This window comes from Diplotaxodon limnothrissa, linkage group LG19 (genome assembly GCF_057381915.1).
Source record: "Diplotaxodon limnothrissa isolate DT_005_m linkage group LG19, D_limnothrissa_male_GT1.1, whole genome shotgun sequence".
In the NCBI taxonomy this organism is placed as follows: Eukaryota; Metazoa; Chordata; class Actinopteri; order Cichliformes; family Cichlidae; genus Diplotaxodon; species Diplotaxodon limnothrissa.
In genome coordinates, this window is record NC_140614.1 from 2279434 (window position 1) to 2301367 (window position 21934).

The window sequence follows — 21934 nt, forward strand, 5'->3', positions numbered from 1 at the left end:
AGACTTATCAAAGTGTCTGAAATGTAACATTCCAACTTCCCCCTTAGTGTGTCTACTGGGCAGCTTAGATAATATCACTTCAGAAAAGAATATAGCCCATATGATCTTCACTGCCCTATGCATAGCCAAGAAAACAGTCCTCATGAACTGGAAAAATAAAAATAATCTTAATTCTAACCAATATAGAAATTATCTATTAGATTACATTAGTCTTGACACAGCCTCTGCCACCACATTAGATCAATTGCTCTGGGCCCCTTTTATCAGCTCCATCACCTAGTGGGGGTGGGGGGTCATAGTTTGGTCCCGCCTTCACTGTTGTGATTGGTGAGGGGGTAGGGACAGGCTTAGGGCGTCGGGGGGTTCCCTGGAGGCATCTTCCTTGGGGGGCTCAACCTGGGGTAGCGGTCACGTCCGGTTGGGGGCTCTGTTGGCTCTCAGGTGACTGTTTCCTCGCGGCTGCGTGCAGCGGGGCTAGGGGAGGGTCTGTGCTGACGGACGTGGGTTACTGACCTGGCAACCTGGCTGCCCCTGGGTGGGTCCGGGATGGGCGTGAGGTTCTGGGGGCGCTCCGTCTCTGGGCTGGGGCCCGGGCCGGGCCTCGGGGGCTTGGGTCCTGGTTGGTGTGTTGCCGGGGTTGTGGGCGGGTGGGTGCATGGGGGCCCGGCCCTGGAGCAGGGTGCCGCCGGTGCGTCGAGCCGCCTGGGGGGCTCTTCAACTGGTGGGGGGGATGGTCACATCTTGCAGGAGCTTTCTTCTCTTCAGGAACTCTCTGCAGGAGGGGGAGATACAGGAGAGGTGGAGGAAGATCTCAGCCTGGGCGTTTACCGTCTTATGTAGTCTGGAAGATGTGTGGTTGGTGGGGTGGGTGCAGTTTTCTCTGTGGTGGGGTTGGGTGGACTGTCCAGGGCTCTGTGGAGCCAGGGGGCGCTACTGCACTGGGCCCCGGTCTGATGGGCCTGGGCCCCCCTTCCCTGGCGGGTCGCGGAGGGTGGGAGTGCCTACTGGGGTCAGCGGGGGAGCTGGCCCCAGGCAGGGGTTACCTGCCCCTCCCTTCCTTCCCTCCCCATCTCCAGCTGCCTCCCTCTTCCCGCTCCTCCACAACCACCCACACATGCAGGGCCTTGGAGTGGGGGTATGTCACCAGGGTGCAGAGGAGGCTACCCCCCCCCCCCCCCCCCCCCGTCCCCTTCTGGCTGCCTCTGCCTCAATTTTATCCCACAACTTAGACATTCACATTATTCACACTCTCATTACACATACATATAGGATCTTGGGGGTGGGCACAATCACGGAGTCCAAATCACCATCAGGGTGTATACCTTGTATACCTCACCCCTGACGTCGTTGCCCACCTCTCAATTTTAAATACACTTAGTCATTGAGGGCTAGCAGGAGGGACTATGCGCTTACCTGCTGCTCCTTGGCAGGTAGCTCCATGCCCTCCTGGGTTTTAATTGCACCTTAGAACACATATGCATCAACACTACAATGAGCGGGTGGAGGGAGGTTTGGAGTCTTCTCCCACCCCCATTCTCTGCGGCCTGCTGGAGCGGGAGGGCTAGTAGGAGGAGTTGGCCGTCCGACTGCGGTCTGGGGTGTGGGGCCTCCCTGCTGCTGCGGAGTCGGGGTGGTCTGCCTCTCCCCACCGCAGGGAAAAGGGTAACACCACCTGGGTCTGGGTGCAATTCCCCCCTCCAGGGGCAAGGGTACCTAGACCCGGTTTGTAGAGTACGCTTGGGGAGTGTGATTGTGTGTACAGCGTCTCTTTATGTCTGTCTCCACGTTGGTTGAGTGTGGAGTGAGTGCATATGAGAGCATGAGGGTGGGAATGGATGTTTGTGTCTGTGTGTGCCTGTATGTCTGTGTCTATATGTCAGGTTGGGTATCAGACGCCACCTCTCTGGGGACACCTCAGGCCCTCCAAGGTTTGGAGGCCTATCTCCACCCACCACCACTTCCCCTGCCGGTGGCGGACTCCCTCAGGTGTCGGTGTGTTGGTGGTTCTTTGTGTCTGGGGGTGGGCGTCCGGGTACACACCGGCTCACTCCTTGGCGGCCGCTTGTCGGGGCCTGGGGCCTGGGGCTCGCTCGGGCCCCTTTGGAGGTGGGGTGCCCCCGGCCTCTCGGCCTAGGGCTCGGTCACTCAGGCACAGCTGGGGGCCGGCGGAGCTCACGGGCGCGTCACTGCAACTCCCCCTGACTTCTGCTCCGCGGCTGCTGGGCGAGCCCTCATCTGGGACTCTCCTCAGCTCTTACTGGAACAGTGGCGCGGCTGCCCCTCTGTTGGTCTTCCATGGTCTCTTGTGTTCTGGGGGCCTCTGGATGTCTGGAGTTTTGATCTCCTCCATACCCGCTTCACACCCTGGAGGACGGGGCTGTGGCCCCCCCACACTCCCTAGCAGATCATTACATGGAGAAACCTTTGGAATGCAAGCATGCTGATCCACACAGGTATGCACACATGGGTATTCACAGACGCGGACTAAAGCTTTCTTGGCTGCTGCCTCAAAGCACACTGTGCGCTGTCTATCTTGCGTGCTGCACAATATCGTTTATTACTTAGTAAATATTGATATCTATGACTAGCTAGTTTATTGTGATGGTGCTTTGTTTTCTCTATTATTATGTTGCTCTTTGTTGTTTGCTGTCTCCTCTGTTTGTTTTTTTTGTTTGTTTTTGTTTTTTTTCTCCATACAGGTGACCCAGGAGTTTTTTTTTTTTTTTTTTTGTCTCTCTTCCCCCCCCTTCTCACCGTCTCTTCTCCCCTTTGGTTTTCTTTCTTTCTCTCCCCCTCTTTCTCTCATTCATTCCCCCTGTCCTATTTATTAAAAAAAAAAAAAAATGACAAAGGATGAACTGAAGCTCTGCCATCACGTAATGTCGCATACTGCTGTTTCTGATGTCATTTAAAAAAAAAAAAAAAAAAAAAAAAAGTTTGTAGCATGCGTGCTTGTTGTTTTTGTCTGCTTCCACTTGTCTTCGCACTAGGATGATGTCGGAGTAAATGTGCAGTCATATTCGTTGTGTTCCCACTAGTGCTGTCAGCGTTAATCTGAAATGACGTTAACGCCACAACACGGCAAATCTCCGTTAACGAGCTTCCGCGGATCGCCCCGTGTGTGGGGCTGGACGGCGTCAACACGTTAACGAGCTAACTGCGCTAACGCACTAGTTTCCAAGAATTGAGCATTGCGTGGCAGATCCAACATACTGTTTTACTTTAGTCCATGACAGCTTACCTTCAGGGTCATGTGTCACATGAAAACCAAGATAGTTCCAAACGCCAGATCTGAATGAGATCCTGTGCAGCCTAGACGCAGTAGTCGAACGCAGATCCACTGAGCACTCACAGACGGCATCGTCGGAAGAAAAGTTGATAAAATAAATTTAAAATTTTGTATTGTTCGATACACATGCGTACCGAACCGAAAGCACTGTATCGAACGGTTCAATGTTGTGTTTAGAATACCCCTCCTGACTTGACTGACAGTTTGGCAGAACTGCTTTAAGCCAACCAAAAAGTCTTCTGCCATCATCTGGCCGAAGGTTTTTGCCAGAGATGCTGTCTTGCTTGGCCTGCTGGTACCTGTCAGCAGGGTGCTGGAGCCTCTGGGTACTCATTGGCACGGCTTCTTTAATCTCCGGTGTCCACCACCTGGTTCTGGGATTACAGCCACAAGAGGTGCCAACAAACTTGTTTTCTTTGATTGATACTTAATTCTCTCTCTCTCTCTCTCTTTGTCCCATAGCACACAGCAATCCTACGTTGACCAGTGCTGGAAAAATGTTCAAGTTGGGGACTTTGTTCATTTGTCCTGTAATGAAATTATCCCAGCTGACATGTTGCTGCTGTATTCCTCTGACCCTCATGGGGTTTGTTACATTGAAACTGCCAACCTAGATGGGGAGACCAACCTGAAACAGAGACAAGTCGTTTCAGACTTCCCACTGCAGGTAATACATTTGACACGTCTGACAGATTTTTTTTTTTTTGGTGAAAGTTTTTTTTTTAAATAACTCAAAAACCGTAGAAGGTGTCACAGTCTGGCAGAGGCAGACTGTATGGAGTGATGTAGAGGACCCAAAATGCAGACAAAATGGAACAAAACTTGAATTAACAACGAGCCGTTTAATGAGGCTGGTAAAAAAGGTACAAACAAAGGGCAAGGCAAACTGAAATAAAACTAACATTAACCTAATCTGGGAGAACTAAACAAACAACATGAAAAACCTGGACATGAAACATGGCGTGAATAACAGACAACCTGACAAAGAATGAACCGAAACACACAGACTAAATACACACAAGGGTGATTAGGGGAAGTGGAAACACATGGGGAAACAGCTGACACTAACGAGACAAAGGAAGCAAAGCTGACTACACTGACGTAGGACATGGACCTTCAAAATAAAAGAGGAAACATGAGACGCAGACATGACAATACAAACTTGACAACATAAGACAAACAGCATGAAACACAAAGGGCAAAGGGAGGCTAAAACACAGGGGTAGAAGACTCAAGGGGAATGAACAAATGAACTTAGATAACCTAATGAACTTAAACATAAACATAAAAAGAAAAACTAAAAGTCAAAATGCTGGGTCAGAAGACCCAGGATCGTGACAGAAGGTGGTTTTGTAGGCACACTCATGCTGCTCAGTTTGGTGTGTCAACAATGTCTGCAGGACAAATGGTGTGGGAGAAATTCAGCCTAAAGGGAAGAGAGGTTGGTCTCTCCATTCAAAGTCAATGTGACTCTATCAATAGAAAAAGTGGAACATTTCAGAAACTATCAAATCTCAACAGTCTGAATAGAAGCTCGCAGCACACAAAGGAGCTGTTGCTTTGCAGCAATGCCACTAATACGAGGGACTCTTACACAACAGTGTGTGCTAGTCTTTTCTTTTGTGTGTTTGTGTCTTCGCTTACTTGACTTTCTACATGTATTTATTTGCATGTTTGATAGAAAGTGTCTGTGTTGCAGGGAGAAGAGTTCACTCCTGAGAGTTTCCACAGTCGTATTGAGTGTGAGAACCCCAACAATGACCTCAGCAGGTTTAGAGGTTACATGTGAGTCTCTTTTTATTCGAGTGTTTTAACACATTTGTTTATTTGTCTGTTTGGAGTTGATGTCACCTTGTCGTGGAAACACGGTGACGATCAAAAATAGACTTTTGTCAGCTGCCTGGCTGGATTATTTAGGAACACATTGTACGGCAAATATTTTAATTTGACAAGTGAGTGTCTTTTTTTATTATTTGATGTCAGCCCTTTTTACTTTTCCCGGAGTCAATATCCATGTGTCAGGGTTTCCTCAGACCGCCTTTTAGTTTCCAGTTCAAGTGGTCAAAATGAGCACTGCTCATAGAGAGGCTGGTATTCACTGTATTGCCAACTGTTTTTGTCTTTGTATGAGTTTGTGTGTGTATTTTGTTTCACAGGGAGCACTCAAATGGGGTTCGTGTAGGCCTCCATAGTGGCAACCTGTTGCTCAGGAGCTGCACCATACGCAACACTGAAACGGTGGTAGGCATCGTAGTCTATGCTGGTAAGCTTGCAGTTTTATTTTGTCACATCTGACCATTAACAGTTACACTGGCTTTTTTCCAAAGTTTAAAACAAATTACATCCATAAAAGAAATGGAATTTCTTTTCATAAGAAAAACTGAAAATGTTGTTTCAACACAACATTTTACTCGTTAATTTGCGCATATTGGCCTCTTACTTTGTTTTTGTTTTTTTTCCCATATATTTTTATTGAAATTTTTTATAGTGCAATACAAACAAATGCTGAACACCCTCACATTCACACACCCATCCATACATCAAACCTGCCTACATCACATTCAAATGTAGAAATGAGCATCGTTCTCACAGTAATACAAAAATACAATGGGTTAGGATGGACAACATTTTCCCTTCCTTCCCTTCTTTTTCATAAATGTCCTTCATCCCCACTCCCTAAAATATCCATATATGGCTTCCACATATTCACAAAGTCCCAGTGTTTGCCCTTGGCAATATATGTTAGTCTTTCCAGGCCTAGAGAGATTGCAATTTCCTTCTTCCAGAGTCCCATGGAGGGAGCATCCATACTCTTCCAACATAGCGCAGTGGCTTGAAGTAATCCATAGTCCAGTAATTTAGTTTTTTTCCCCGATTGCTTAAATTCCCTTGGATATATTCCAAGTACACAGAGTTTTCCTTTTAAAGGGATTTTTACCCTAAACACTTCGGACAGATATTTGATAACATCTTTTTAGGATACTCCCATAGACAATGAAGAAGAGTCCCTTTTTCAACTAAACATTTAGTACAGATCCGGAATATCATTGGACATATGATGAAGCTTGACAGGTGTTATATAGGTTCTCATGAGAAATTTATATTGCAGTAGTTTAAAGCGTGTGTTTGTTTGTTTTTGTGCTTTTAAGCAAGCCTGGTTCCAGTTGTTTTCATCTATGTCCTCTTGGATCTCGCTTCTCCAAGCATCCAGTTTATCTGCTGCTGAGTCTTTGGAGGAAAGCATCAGTAAATTATAATATACAGAGAGAAAACCTTTCCCTTTTGTGTTCTTAATGCATGCCGCCTCTATTTTTGTTAATGGTGGAAGTTCAGCAATCCTTTGCAGTTTTGATGACAAATAGTTTTTCAATTGTAAATATTTAAAAAAGTGCTTTGGGGGTATTAAATATTTTATACATAACTGATCAAATGTGAGCAGCATGCCGTCTGCATATAGGTCTTTCATTTTTTGAATGCCTTTATTTTTCCAAATTTTAAATCCTCCATCACTTTTACCTGGTGTGAACTTTCAGCCACAGGAGACCAATAATACACAACCAACTGGCTGCAACAGTTTACAGGAACATCTGCACCTCGTATGCACTAAATTTCCCACTGAGAGTCAACACCAAAGGTAGTTGAGAACAACAGGGCTAACGTCCTGACGATGGAAAAACTGGAGAAGTGTGGCTCAAGCAGATTTCGAGATATCATAAACTCTTTTTATTTGAAAAACTTGTATGTTTAGTTATAGTAAGTTTTTATGTGGTAAAAGCGGTTTAGCTATCTCTTTTACTTGAACCTTATGTGCTCGAAGTCATACTAAACAGAACATTAAGTTATGCTCATTCTAAATGGAGAATTTCCCACTTACAAGTTGTTATCCATGAGACTGCAGTTTCGATAGCAGATCCGTCCCTGGCTCATCACATTCAGCTTTAAAACACCAAGACTGGGACAGAGAAAACGTCCAGCTCGAGGCTTTATATGGGAACCGTACCAGTGCCTCCATCTGTCTTTTCATACTTATTGTCCATGGTAACCCCACGCCCAGGAATCATCACTGTTTATTACTTTGTGAAATATAAATATATAAATAGGGTTAGGGTCAACGTTCTGTTGATCTGTATTCTTAAACTGTTCCAGGAAAAGACAATTATAAATAGCCACTGTTCATAATAAGTCTCATCTTGGCTTCTCGATGCCATACATGATCAAAGAAAAGCCAGAGACCAGAAAATCTTTGCCAAAGATTTGGCGAAAATGTCCACTGGTAATGACTCGATTCAATTTTGACTGTTGGAAGTTGCTCTGTCTTGTAGAGTAAAAGGAAGTGAAGACATTTACAGTTGTGTGAAAAAATGTTTGCCCGAGTTCCTGTTTTGTTTTGTTTTTTTACATGTTTTTTACACTTGAATGGACATGTTTATTATTAAGGGGAAAAAACCCAAACCCACATGGCCCTGTGTAAAAACCTACAGTAATAACTGTAAGGCCTGATTACAGCCATGCCCGTTCTCAATCAAGAAATCGCTTAAATAGGACCTGCCTGACAAAGTGTAGTAGACCAAAAGCTCCTCAAAACGTCCTTATTAATGGTTTTTAAACACACAAATTACCTGATTTCCCACTTTAGAATTTCATGAATTTTAGTTAATAAAAAGCTGCCATGTCTCAATATTAAAAACTATTTACAGCAAAAACAATGTTATTAGTTGTACATACTTATCACTTATTACTTTGCAGAGTTTGACCAAAGCGACTGAGGAAGCTGCGTTAAAAGATTTAGAGGCTGTAAAACATGTTGACTTGTGTATGAATAAAGAGTGCTGTTCCCGTCTTGCTTATGTAGTTTCAACAGATAAAGTCTTCATAGATGGCTGTGTTCTTCTCTTGTTATGGACTCAGGTCATGAGACTAAAGCCATGATGAACAACAGCGGGCCGAGGTATAAGCGCAGTAAGCTGGAGAAGCACCTGAATACAGACATCCTTTGGTGTGTGGTCCTACTCTTCGTTATGTGCCTGACTGCTGCTATAGGTCTGTACTGACACTGCTGTATCACAGCTCTCACTTGACAACAGCTTTGACTGGTCACAGTATTCTTCTGATGGAAACTTTGTAATAGTGCACATTGTATGTTGCCGATAAGAGCAGCGAGGAATGGCCAGTAAGGATTTCATTTGTGTTCAGGCCACGGCCTCTGGATGAACAGCTTTAAAGAATCCATCTTCCAGGTCGATACTGAGACGCCTCCTGCCCTGGCTGGATTCTATATATTCTGGACTATGGTCATTGTGTTGCAGGTATGTTAACTTCAGACTTGGGCCTCTCATTTGCTGCTAGTGTGGTCTTTTCTAGGATAACCAAAACAATTTTAAAATGACACAAACTTGATGGTGTAAAATCACAGGAACCTGTGCTTGAATTTTTTAGAAGGATTAATGCTTTTTGTTCAACAGGTGCTGATCCCAATTTCTCTATACGTGTCCATTGAGATTGTGAAACTAGGCCAGATCTACTTCATCCACAACGACCTATCCTTGTACAACAAACAGCTGGACTCTAGGATCCAGTGCCGTGCTCTCAACATTACCGAGGACCTCGGTCAGATTCAGTACCTGTTCTCTGATAAAACAGGAACGCTGACAGAAAATAAGATGGTGTTTCGCCGCTGCAGTATCTTTGGAGTTGAATATCCTCATGAGGAAAATGGTAGAAACCGCTATTATTGCTAGAATGCTTTGAATTTCATTGACTTCTGTTGTTAACATATTTTCAGCATTGAAGGGAATTCTGTAATTACAGTAGGAATGCAGCTAGGACGATGAGTGCTTACACAACAGCATTTATACAGACAAGATGTTCACCTTGTCTTTAGTGCCTTAAACTTTTGTACAATGTTGTCTTTAGTTGAGGTCATTGTCTAGAATATCGTTGTCACTCAATATCACAAACTAAACTTCTTCATGGAATTCCACAGACACAAAGGAGTAAAACAAAGAACAGCATGAAACAAAAACATTTTCATCTGAATGTTTATGCTTCTCCGTAGTGTATTTGTTTTTGATCATTATCCCTCTGTGAAAACCACCTTACTGTCGTAGAGGACTGTGTGTCTTGGAGCTGTGTTGTCAGGGGCTTTGTTTTCTGTAAGGTCTCACTAGGCAAAGTTGTCCTGGGTGAAGGCCAGGTGAAAAGCAATTCATTGACTCCTGTGAAATGAAGAAAACCAAGCAATCAGTTCACGCTGGCCAGGATACAGTTGCCACACCCCCACCCTGAGGCCAAGTTTGGGTTGGGGGCCCAGGGAGAGTGCCTGGTAGGCGGCCTTTAGCCTGTGGGGCCCGGTCAGGTGTAGCCTGAGGAAACAACAAGGGTCTGTCTATCCCCCGGCCTGCTGCCTGGTTTTCCCAGAGGACAAGAGGGTTGCTTTCCGGCACCCTTGGGTTGTTGAATGGGAGTGGACTGTCAAGCTGAAGGAGTTTTATTCAGCTTGGTTAGCCTGTGAGACTCTGGAGGCAGCTAACAATTAAAAGCAGGCCAGGTTTGGCAATGGCTGAAATTGCTGAACTCAGGTGTGGGAGTAGTTACCGGTCACCTCAAAGCAATTCTTTGAGGTGACTAAGGAGGCGAAAGCAGTGCTCTGCTCAAACATGCATAATGCAGTTAAGGTCCTGCCAACTTCAGCTGAGGATATAGTCAGGCAGTGGAAAGACGAGTTTGAACATATCCTCCGTCCCACAGACAACCTTCTATAGAAGAAACAGACTTTGGGGACTAGGGGCCTATGCCAGGATACTGGAGAAGAGAGGCTGTCCATTACTCTAACTTCAGATTCAGGGCAACAGTCGGTTTATGTCCTGCTTGTAGAACACTAGACCAGACCTTTATCCTCTCAAAGGTATGTAGTAGGAGTTACACTTTGTGGTCCTAGAGAAAGCATATGACCATGTCCTGTGGAAAGTGCTGTGGGTATATGGGGAATCCCACTCCCCTAATGCACCTTCCACATGCGTACAATCACACTGAGAACTTGGTCTACATTGCTGGTAATATTTCTGACTTGTTGTGGGTTTTGGACTTCACCATTGATTGAGTTGATCATTTTTATCAGTGAGGGGAGGTAGACCCAAGACACACTGGAGATTATCTCTCTCAGCCGACCTGGAAAAGCCTCGACATTCTGAGGAGCTGGAGGAGTTGTTGGTTTATAAGCTACTCCCCCTAGTGGCCGGGATGGATGGATGGATATTCATTATAATTTATTGGCGATTTCAGTTAAGCATTAAATAGAGCTGTTCTTCTAATTTAATGACATACGTCAAGTTTCAGTCTGCTGCTGTTGCTCCATGGTCTATGCTCTATTGTTGTTTAATACAATGAAAGAAAGAAGGTCTAAATGGTATCAGCAGAGATTTGAAGCACTTTGAGGTGACAGTTGTTGTTTTTTGGCACTATAATGAAACTATACTAAACTAAAAAACAAACAAACTTAATTTAATTAAATTAACATCAAAATGCTTGAACTGGAGGAGAATAACATCCAGTAAATAAAACATTCTGACATCTGATCATAAATAAGATAAGATAACCTTTATTAGTCCCACACGTGGGAAATTTGTTTTGTCACAGCAGGAAGTGGACAGTGCAAAAGTTATGACGCAAAAATTAGAATACAATAAGAATAAATACAGTACACAGCTGTACAGAATAGAATAAAATAATATACTATATACAGTAGAATAAAATAGAATAAAAATATACAATAAGATAAAAATAGAATACAAATACAAATACTATATACAACTGAGTAAAAATACAACGATGACAGAAAGGATTATTGCACTTAGTATTATTGCATATGTATGGATGTGTGTGCTTGATCAGTTAAAGTCTTTATTATGGAGTCTGACAGCAGTGGGGAGGAAAGACCTGCGAAATCTCTCCGTCCCACACCGTGGGTGCCGCAGTCTCCCACTGAAGGAGCTGCTCAGTGCTGTCACAGTCTGCTGCATGGGGTGGGAGATGTTGTCCATCAGGGATGACAGCTTAGCCGCCGTTCTCCTGTCACTCACCACCTCCACTGGGTCCAGAGGGCATCCTAGAACAGAGCTGGCCCTTCTGATCAGCCTGTTCAGTCTCTTCCTGTCCCCAGCAGAGATGCTGCCGCCCCAGCAGACCACACCATAAAAGATAGCAGAAGCCACAACAGAGTCATAGAATTTCTTCAGGAGTGGGCCCTCCACTCCAAACGACCTGAGTCTCCGCAGCAGGTACAGCCTGCTCTGCCCTTTCCTGTAGAGGGCGTCTGAGTTATGAGTCCAGTCCAGTCTATTGTTCAGATGAACACCAAGGTACCTGTAGCTGTCCACAGCCTCAATGTCCTTACCCTGGATGTTCAGTGGTTGCAGTGGAGAATGTATAAAGATTTATTAGATTTTAGACAATACAGCACACATTATCCTTAAACTACAGGCATGCTAATGACAGCCTGCATGGTATCATTGTTGATGTGTTGTTATGTGTGTCAGCTCGAAGGCTTGAGGTGTACGAATCAGAAAACACCGAGACGGCTGTTTGCTCTGTGACTCTGAAGTCAGGCTACAGTGGGAAATCTCTGAGCTGTCGCTCTCTCAGCTGCAACCGCAGCTCTGTGTCTCTTCACACGCTTACTGCTGAGCCAATGGAGGAGGATCAACTGTCGGGTCACGTCCAGCCCAGGACCGGCGCCTTCTGCAGCCGCATGGTCAGATTCTCTCACACACATCAGACATCATGTTTGCATTGTTAAAATAATACTCATGTTAAAAGATGTTTTTATAAAACAAACATTTTGTAATTTTATAATTTATGGACCCTGGGGTATATAATCAGAGGCCATGTCTACTCCAAACACAATGCCAGCTAAAAGTCTGAACAAATCTAGTCAGTCCTTTTTTAACTGTGACGTTATCAAAACTTTGAAATGGCACATGTTGAGACTTGTGTTACAGTAATACAAAGTAGTTACTGTTTACTATAACAACACACACTGGCACACTGCTTAACCAGGTGCGTGAGGATCCCCTAGGCCGGCGATTTTGGGCAAGTGTTGGTTCACTACCCAACGACACCAACATTCTCTGCTATCACAGAGAAGACAAACACCTTACAAATGTGGTGACAGTAGTGCATGTGGTCAAACAGTGTTGTTACCTGAAATGACTTCTAATTAAAAGATGAGCCTCATCACAAGTCATCTCCTTATGCTGCAAACCTAACTCATGGTCATGGTCCAGATTAGAGATTAGCAGGTATGACATCATCACCGTCTGACTAATCACTTACCAGAAAATGTCTAAATCTAATGTCTTTGTGTTATATAATCTATAAAATCTGGATCCTTAGCTTTATTCCTTAAATTCTTTTTTCCTACTGGCTGCAGTTTTATTCTTCTGTCGGTATTAATATACAATTCTAGGATTGGACACCTATTTGTACTTGTTGACCTAAAATATAATAAAACATAGTCTAGTCCTATCTTTGTGCTTATATTACTTCTTTACTTTCAAACTCTTAAAAAACACCACAAGCCTGTCCTTTAAACATTCTTTTAATGAAATACTGATCGCATCACATCCTGTTTGTGAAAGACAAATATTACATTTTGATAAGTCTGTTACACAGTCAGCACCTTTGCCAGCTTTCCTTCCTGTCCTCAGATAGACTTTAATCTACACCATCTGTAGCTGTTATGCTGCTGCAGTTAAAACAGCGCAGAGTGTTTAACTGCTTTTTGCCGATTGAACAGTTTCTCTTCATTTGTAAATTCAGTTGCTCTGCTGTCAGGACATCCGTCCATGTCTTGTGATTGGTCAGATGTTGGAAGTGGCAGTTCTTTAATTTGAATGTGGGAGAATCCCTGAGTAAATATGTAATAATCAGCTCTGTGTGATCATTTCTCCTGACTGCAAATATTACTGTAAGTGAATCCTGATAATCAGAAGATTCCCTCGGTATGCTGACTTCACTTCATAGTTACGGTTTCAAAAGCAGACAGTTCAACATTTATGGAATGCACATCAAAAACTCGGCTTGGAGACCTTATAAAAAGTTGGTTTTATTAATTACTGGTAAATATAGTGCTGTTTTTGCCCCCTTTTTGAATTCTTAGTTTTTTGCATATTTCTCACACTACATTTTGCATGTAGTGAATTCCACTGCTTTTACATATTATTCCTATTGTTGGCATGTTGGGTAAGCACCTGCTGCTCCTGTGTTCAGGCAAAGGAGGTGGTACCAGACCCCGCACTTGGCAGGAAGCTGAACTGGCTGACAAACCACTCCTCATCCGAGACTCCATCCAGCATGGAACTCACCTACATAACTGACTTCTTCCTGGCTCTGGCCATCTGTAACAGTGTGGTGGTTTCTTCGCCCAACCAGCCTCGACATGTGGTGAGTAAATAACACATAAAAGATGTTTCCAACATTTGTTTTGATTTACAATGAAATGACTTACATGGTGTTGTTGGAACAATTTGCTCTTTTGTCTGTACTGACGAGCCTATTTAAACATTTTGCTTAGTTTAGTCTGTAGAGTGATGTCATTCAGTGTGATGTTTAGAGGTCCTCATAATCTTTAGAATATCAGTGTGAAAGGACTTGATATTTCCTGACTTGGATTAAAATGTTGTTCAGACATTTTGGATAGAAAAACAAATGTGTGTCAGGACTGTGATGATAAAAGAACTGATTCCCAGTAGTTCAGTTCCTTGACATTGTTGTCTGCCTGCCTATTGAATCCGTTTATCCATTCCACTTGCACTTGTGCTACAATCAGCTGATTTCAGATTGTATGCTAGAGGAGGAAAACAGTGGCACGGTCTACAGTGTAGATATAGACATGATAATAAAGTGGAAACTGCATCCACGACAGAAACAACTGCATTACGCTGCTAACACAACTTCAGCTCTTTACAAGTCCCTGCACAGACAGCACAGACTAAACCTAAGCTAGCCAAGAACCCAGATTTATGTTAAAGCTGAACAAACACCAACAGTCAAGCTGCCAGACCCTGGTGTTAAACAGGTAATAAAGGTAATAAATGGATGAGCAGTCAGGCTGCAGCCTTGGTTTCCAACATGTTTCTACAGTAGAATCACTGTGGCAGTTAAAGGCTCTTTGTCCTGTTTTCATCTTTGCTTTGTGCTGCCGGCTTTGTGTTCATATCTAAATACCAGTGGCTTTCCATCAGGACTTGTCAAATATAAACATTATTGACAATATTTAAAATGTACCAAAGTAAAGTGATTTCTCTCTTTGATGACAAACAGCGCTGCCATAAAGCTCCTCACCTGTCGATTAGAATGTGTATCCATCATTAACATTACTGTCATCTTGTGGCTGCAGTTATTTATACAGCGCCAAATCGCAACAGCAGTCGCCTCAAGGGGCTTAATATTGTAACATAAAGACCAATAATCCAGAGAAAGCCCAACAATCAGACGACCCCTATGAGCAAGCACTTTGGCGACTGTGGGGAGGAAAAACTCCATTTTAACAGGAAGAAGCTGAAGGCTGTGGCTCTGACCGTGTCTGGTCTATAATAAAACAGGGAAGTTGAGCAGGTGCAGGGTCAGCAGCACTTTTATCTGTTTTCATCTTTGTTCTGTAAAAGTCACTGCATGCCACTGCTAAGAGAAAGATAATATGTGTGTCCTGCATGTATATATGAGACAATGCGTTTCACCATTTTATGGAAAAATGCAAAAATAATGTTACAAGTAGTGTAACAGATTACTTACATCCCTTTTAAGAAAGGTGTTCTGTGTAATACATTATGTCTTTTGAGTAATGACCCAAACACTGACCATAACAAGCATTTGACGATACTACATGCTGTTAATATTCACGGATGTAAAGTCTTTGATACGCTGCTTACAGATGATGGTGACCCTCAAACAGAGACAGCGAGAACTGATAAGGAATCAAATATATAAGTTACATCAATAATGGAATGATAACTCGACTGAAGACGAGTGTGGACATGACTTCAGAGTCCAGACTCAAAGTAGTTCAACATGATTTTTTTGACTCCAGACGATCGGACGTGTTCTGACAATACGGCACGCTGAAATATGTTTGCATATTAAAATAGTCCTTACTTTCTCTTAATCATCATATAAATAACTTAAAGAGCCTAAATGCCTAAAAATGTAAAGGTTGAACATGATTTTGAACATGAAAATCACGAGACATGATTTTCCACTTTACATCACCACAATATCTATTTTTGAGTCTAATGGATATTTATTCCTCGTCAGTTGACACAAAATACTCCACAGTAACAAAGCTGTAGCTGGTTTTCACTTTGTGCAGAGATTCGACTAATGGGAAAGATTCTGGCTTGATTCATTTACATTTTAATTAAAAATACAGTGTTCAGTAGTGTAAAAATTCAAAGAATAATTTCAGGGGAAACCGTCTTGACTTTTTTAGCACGAGTTCCAGCAGCTGACTCTGTTTTCTTGTTCCTACAGATACCTGAAGAACGGACACCTCTAAAGTCTCTGGAAGAAGTTAAGTTGATGTTTCAGCGTTTCAGTTTCTCTCCCTTCTCTGCTCTCTCCCCTTCCCAAATCAAAGGCAGCCCTCACAGCTTAAAAAGCAGGCTATTTATTAGGGGGAAGAGAGGCTCTCTCACTCTCTCCACTCCCGTGAGCAACACCACAGACGTGTCAGGCTCAAGCCAGGAAAATGACTCTAAACCAGACTTATCTGCCAGAGAGGAGGAAGAACAAGATGTGGAGGACCAAGAGACAGAGGATGACTTAAAGGATACACAGACAAACCCTGATGAGGCAAGACAGAGCATGCAAGACCTGACCAAACAAGTGGAAGAGATAACCGATGAACTGGTGTATGAGGCAGAGAGTCCAGATGAGGCAGCTTTGGTCCATGCAGCACGAGCATACCGCTGTACCCTGAGGGGTCGCTCTGCAGAGAGCCTGCTCGTGGATCTGCCAGGAATCGGCTCCCTGGCTATCCAGCTGCTCCACATCCTGCCCTTTGACTCCAACAGGAAAAGGATGTCCGTAGTGGTTCGCCACCCTCTGACGGGACAGGTGGTGGTTTTCACCAAGGGTGCGGACTCAGTCATCATGGATCTGGCTGAAAGCCCCACAGGTAATTAAAAGGAATATTTAAGATTGATTTCCTACTGATTGATGATTTTAGAACAAATGACATTTATAATAAGAGCAATGTCTTTCATCAGTGTTCCTTTGTGTTTTATATGTGTGTTTGTTGTTCTCCGGTGCAGATCAGACGGAGGTATACAGTCACATCAAAGAAAAAACCCAAAAACATTTGGATGCTTATGCCAGAGAAGGCCTCCGCACACTCTGCATCGCTAAAAAGGTAACATCTCTGAGAAGTGAAATCAAATAGCTTTGTACAGAATGTCCATGAATACACTCTTTCACAATGTAGTATTTAATTTAATGGTTTCTCACTTTAGCTGGATGCAAAGATCTTTGATGCACAGACAGCCATAAATCAGTTTGAAGATTTAACACTTTCCTGATCTTTTGTCCTCAAGCTCCTTGTAAATTATCAAGGAAAGACATGATGGAGAACTGATAAAGCAAAAGAGAATTGCAGTGCTTAGAGAATCCAGTTAAACTTACTACACAGGTCACATGTGATGTTGAGATTTTTAACATGGATCTGCTCTTCTGAAACTGTGTTTTGGACGTGGACATCAGAATGCAAAAAAACATTGGATACGTTGCCCCGTGCATTCTTGTTGTTTGAAGCAGGTCACATAAAAGAGACTTGTGAAAAGGGAAGGTAAATGCTTTTAAATTTAGCATTTAAATTTGTTACTAATCTTGTCCAGTCATAACTTAATATCTGATCCTTCAGTGTAACTGAAGTTTTCATTTCAATTATATTTTATTTATTTAGCACAGAATCGCAACAACAGTCGCCTCAAGGTGCTTTATATTGTAAGGTAGACCCTACAATAATAGATACAGAGAAAACCCAACAATCATATGACCCCCTATGAGCAAGCACTTTGGCGACAGTGGGAAGGAAAAACTCCCTTTTAACAGGAAGAAACCTCCGGCAGAACCAGGCTCAGGGAGGGGCGGGGCCATCAGCTGTGATTGGTTGGGGTGAAAGAAGGAAGACAGGATAAAGACATGCCATGGAAGAGAGACAGAGGTGAATAACAGATATGATTCGATGCAGAGAGGTCTGTTAATACATAGTGAGTGAGAAAGGTGACTGGAAAGGAAAAACCCAGTGCATCATGGGAATCCCCCGGCAGCCTACGTCTATTGCAGCATAACTAAGGGAGGATTCAGGGTCACCTGGTCCAGCCCTAACTATATGCTTTAGCAAAAAGGAAAGTTTTTAACAAATGACAGTCGTCCAGCCTGGAAGTAATAAATGCATGAACTAGTTTTTCAGCGTCACTCTGAGACAGGATATTTCTAACTTTAGAGATGTTGCACAAATGGAAGAACGCAGTCTTACATATTTGTTTAATATGTGCATTGAAGGACATGTCCTGGTCAAAAATGTGTGTTATCTGGCTTCATGGACAGATAGAGCTGGGTGTCATCTGCATAGCAGTGAAAATGTATGCTATGTCTTCTAATGATGCTGCCTAAGGGTAGCATGTATAATGTAAACAGAATTGGTCCTAGCACTGAACCCTGTGGAACTCCATAATTAACCTCAGTGTGTGAAGAGGACTCTCCATTTACATGCACAAACTGGAGTCTATTAGATAGATATGATACAAACCACTGCAGCACAGTACCTGTAATACCTACAGCATGTTCTAATCGCTCTAATAGGATATTATGGTCGACAGTATTGAACGCTGCACTGAGGTCTAGCAGGACAAGCACAGAGATGAGTCCACTGTCAGAGGCCATAAGAAGATCATTTGTAACCTTCACTAAAGCTGTTTCTGTGCTGTGCTGAGCTCTGAAACCTGACTGAAACTCTTCAAATAAACCATTCCTCTGCAGATGATCTGTTAGCTGTTTGACAACTACTCTTTCAAGGATGTTTGATATAAAGGAAGGTTGGAGATTGGCCTATAATTAGCTAAGACTGCTGGGTCTAGAGATGCTTTTTGAGTAAAGGTTTAACTACAGCCAGCTTGAAGGCCTGTGGTACATAGCCGATCATTAGAGATAGGTTGATCATATTTAAGATCGAAGAATTAATTAATGGCAGGACTTCTTTGAGCAGTTTTGTAGGAATGGGGTCTAAAAGACACGTTGATGGTTTGGAGGAAGTAATTATTGAAGTTAACTCAGAAAGATCAATTGGAGAAAAAGAGTCTAACTTAACATCAATGGTACTAAGAGTAGCTGTAGATAATATTACATCTGTGGGATGATTACTGGTCATTTTTTCTCTAATGATAAAAATGTTATTTGTGAAGAAGTTCATGAAGTCATTACTAGTTAACGTTAAAGGGATGGTTGGCTCAACAGAGCTCTGACTGTTTGTCAGCCTGGCTACAGAGCTGAAGAGAAACCTGGGGTTGTTCTTATTTTCTTCAATCAGTGATGAATAGTAAGATGTTCTGGCTCTGTGGAGCGCTTTCTTATAAAGCAGCAAACTATTTCTCCAGGCTAAATGATCATCTTGTAATTTTTCTGTTGAAGGTTAAAATTTTCCTGTAACACTAATGATTTTAACTAAGCTAACACAAGACGAAGGCTAAGTTTATTTATATAGCACATTTAAAACAACAGAGTTGACCAAATTGCTGTACATTCAGACTGTGTCACTGCACAGTCTGAAGAGGATGGAGGAGATTCCAGGAGACAAGCAGTTAATCTAGTAAAGCTGCACAGGGCCTCCTTGCACTAGCTGTTCCCTCGTGCAAGGAGGAACAGGATGATAGCACCGCCAGAGGCCTTAGAAACGAGCTCCAGCAGACCACTGGTGTGAAAATCTTTGACCCAACTGAACTGTCTGTCTGAACTGGAGCTTTGTGATTCTGTTCCCCACTGTTGCTTCTTGGTCTCATTTCCCATTCATATTGAAAGATCCCACAGTCGGTTTGAATACATGACAGACAGCCAACTACTGACTTTGTAGTTACTAATATTTGCTTGATCTGTTATTGATTACCTGCAGGTTCTGAAGGAGGATGAGTATGACTTGTGGCTGAAAGCACACATGCTGGCAGAGAGCAGCATAGAGAACAGAGAGGAGCTTCTTCTGGAGTCAGCTCAGAGGCTTGAGACCAACCTCACTCTGTTGGGTAGTCACTGCAGCTCAGACTTAAATCATTCGATATCAGAGCTGAAATACCAGCACTTAAAGCGTATGCGTGTGTTTTCAGGTACCACAGGGATTGTAGACAGACTCCAGGAGGAGGTTCCAGAGACCATTGCTGCTCTTCAGAGGGCTGGGATTAAAGTTTGGGTTCTCACTGGAGACAAACAGGAAACAGCCATCAACATCGCTTATGCCTGCAAACTTCTATGTGCCAGTGACAAACTGCTGACAGCTAACTGTGGAAGCAAGGTCAGTGAGTGAAAAAATCTTTGTTATTTTACTGTAGAGCATGTGCAAAAGGGTGTAAGGTCTTCTTCACACACTGTGCCCTTTGCATTAGATGGAGGAGTTGTACAGGGAGATGGGTGCGTTTGGCTCATCTCAGTCTCTCACTAAACATGCTCCTGTGACTACCCAGCAGTCACACCATGACACCCCAAGTATGACGGATGGAGTGTTGAGTGCGAGAGAAACTGACCTGAAAGATAGGATCATGGTAAAGCTGGACCCTCCGTAGTGGGTTACATAGAATATGTTAAGTACCCTCTGAAGGTCTACTAGAAGATGTAAATGCACCATAATGGAGAGTCCGTACTGCAACCATCACCAAAAAGAACCAGCTGATCTACACCACAGCAGCAGTGATCATGGAGATGCTTGGCTATATGATGAACAGCCCAAAGGAGCAGCGCAGTTCATGGAGAAGGAGTCGAGAGGCCAAGATCAAGGTAGCACGGAGGGAAGTTGAAAGTAGAAAGTTGAAGAAAGAGGTACCTAAGAGCTGCCCGTGCCTTGGAAACTCCCAAACAAAGACTTACAGCCTTGGCCAGCCACTTGAAGAAGCATACCACAGAGACAGAAGGCAGGAGCGTAAACCAGCTGTACTGTAGTGATAGCTGTAGCTATACCAAGTGACAGCAACATCAGGAAGAAGGAAAACCAGAAGCTGGAGAAGTGCCACGGGCTGAGAGAAGAGCTCGAGAAGATGTTGAGGGTGAAGGTGACGGTGGTCCCCGTGGTAATCAGAGTACTCGGTGCGGTGACTCCCAAGCTAGGCGAGTGGCTCCAGCAGATCCCGGGAACAACATCAGAGATCTCTGTCCAGAAGAGCGCAGTCCTGGGAACAGCTAAGATACTGCGCAGGACCCTCAGGCAGAGGACCCGAGCTTGAAGGATAGACCACCCACAGGGATAGAGGGAAACTTTTCATATGATTATTTTATTATTTTTATATATTTCAGTCATGAAACCCTCAAAAACCTTTCTTATAAATCCTGTCTACACTCTTATAAATGCTTATTAAAAACTCATTTGTTCGTGTACACAGTGAATCAACTGTGTGTGAGATGAATGTAGTGTACAGCAAAGAAGAGCATTAGAGCATGTCCTCTTTCTTTTTGGTGGTGAGGAACATAGTGATGGGTTGTTTCTTCTGGACAAGGTTTCTATAGACATTTGTAGACTCATCCATCGACCAGTACTTTTACCAGTGCTAATGAACGTGTTCTATTTTTATTTATATTGTTATTCATTGTTTTAGGAAAGAAAATGCTTCTTTTACTGCATAAAATAATAAAAATCTAAACAAATACAAGTACCAATACGCAGCAGAAACCGCTTTCTGCAACTCGGATAGTTAGCCAATCATTGGAGCTGCTGAAAGATTCGAATTACAGCAAGCTGTCCATGCCTGAGGGCTTGCTTAGTGATAGGTTTGTAGGTTAAACCTATTCGCTGGAACGTTCAAGACAATTTACTACACAGCGAAAGCAAGACACTTGCAGCCTCAGGAGTAGGAGTGGGTTTAAGAACATCAATTTCCAGATTCAAATTGATTTTATATTGAATAAAGCGATATCGATTCATTAAATCCTGACATCGATTTTTAAATATAAATGTATTTTGCCAGAAACACCAGAATCTCAGCTTAAAGCTCACAAAACTATTTCAACAACCGCCAAACAGCTAAAAGAGCAAAAGAGCAGGTAAACGAATTCACAGTGAATTTCAACTTTTACATATTATGCCAAATTACAAAACGCTTAGCTGTGTCTCTAACAAAACCTCTGTAACGACGCTCTGCTTCACTTCACTGGGGGTTATCTACTATAAAAATCCAGCCCAGGAAAATCTCCTTCATATTTTTCTGTGTTTTATCTTCACTTTGTTTGACATAAATGTGCTGTGATGCTTGCACCTCTGGTGAAGTCTCACAAGACTGAGATGCTCTAGCGTGACCTTAAAAAGGCGGTTCATGCTCAGAAACCCTCCAGTGTCACTGAATTGCAACAATTCTGCAAAGACAAGTGGGCCCAAATTCCTCCACAGTGCTGTAAAAGACT

General features: G+C 43.2%; 1 protein-coding gene across 1 annotated transcript in view; it reads left to right on the forward strand.

Moving 5' to 3' along the window:
• atp10d (ATPase phospholipid transporting 10D) overlaps window positions 1-21934 on the forward strand; it is a 47818-nt gene that overhangs the window by 15163 nt on the left and 10721 nt on the right. The window contains exons 4-15 of the mRNA XM_085343700.1: window positions 3752-3956; window positions 4989-5074; window positions 5446-5552; window positions 8198-8329; window positions 8483-8595; window positions 8752-9004; window positions 11824-12038; window positions 13556-13729; window positions 15815-16460; window positions 16597-16694; window positions 19449-19575; window positions 19657-19841. Of these exons, the coding sequence (XP_085199826.1) occupies window positions 3752-3956; window positions 4989-5074; window positions 5446-5552; window positions 8198-8329; window positions 8483-8595; window positions 8752-9004; window positions 11824-12038; window positions 13556-13729; window positions 15815-16460; window positions 16597-16694; window positions 19449-19575; window positions 19657-19841 (2341 nt within the window). The remainder of the gene's footprint in view (window positions 1-3751; window positions 3957-4988; window positions 5075-5445; window positions 5553-8197; window positions 8330-8482; window positions 8596-8751; window positions 9005-11823; window positions 12039-13555; window positions 13730-15814; window positions 16461-16596; window positions 16695-19448; window positions 19576-19656; window positions 19842-21934) is intronic.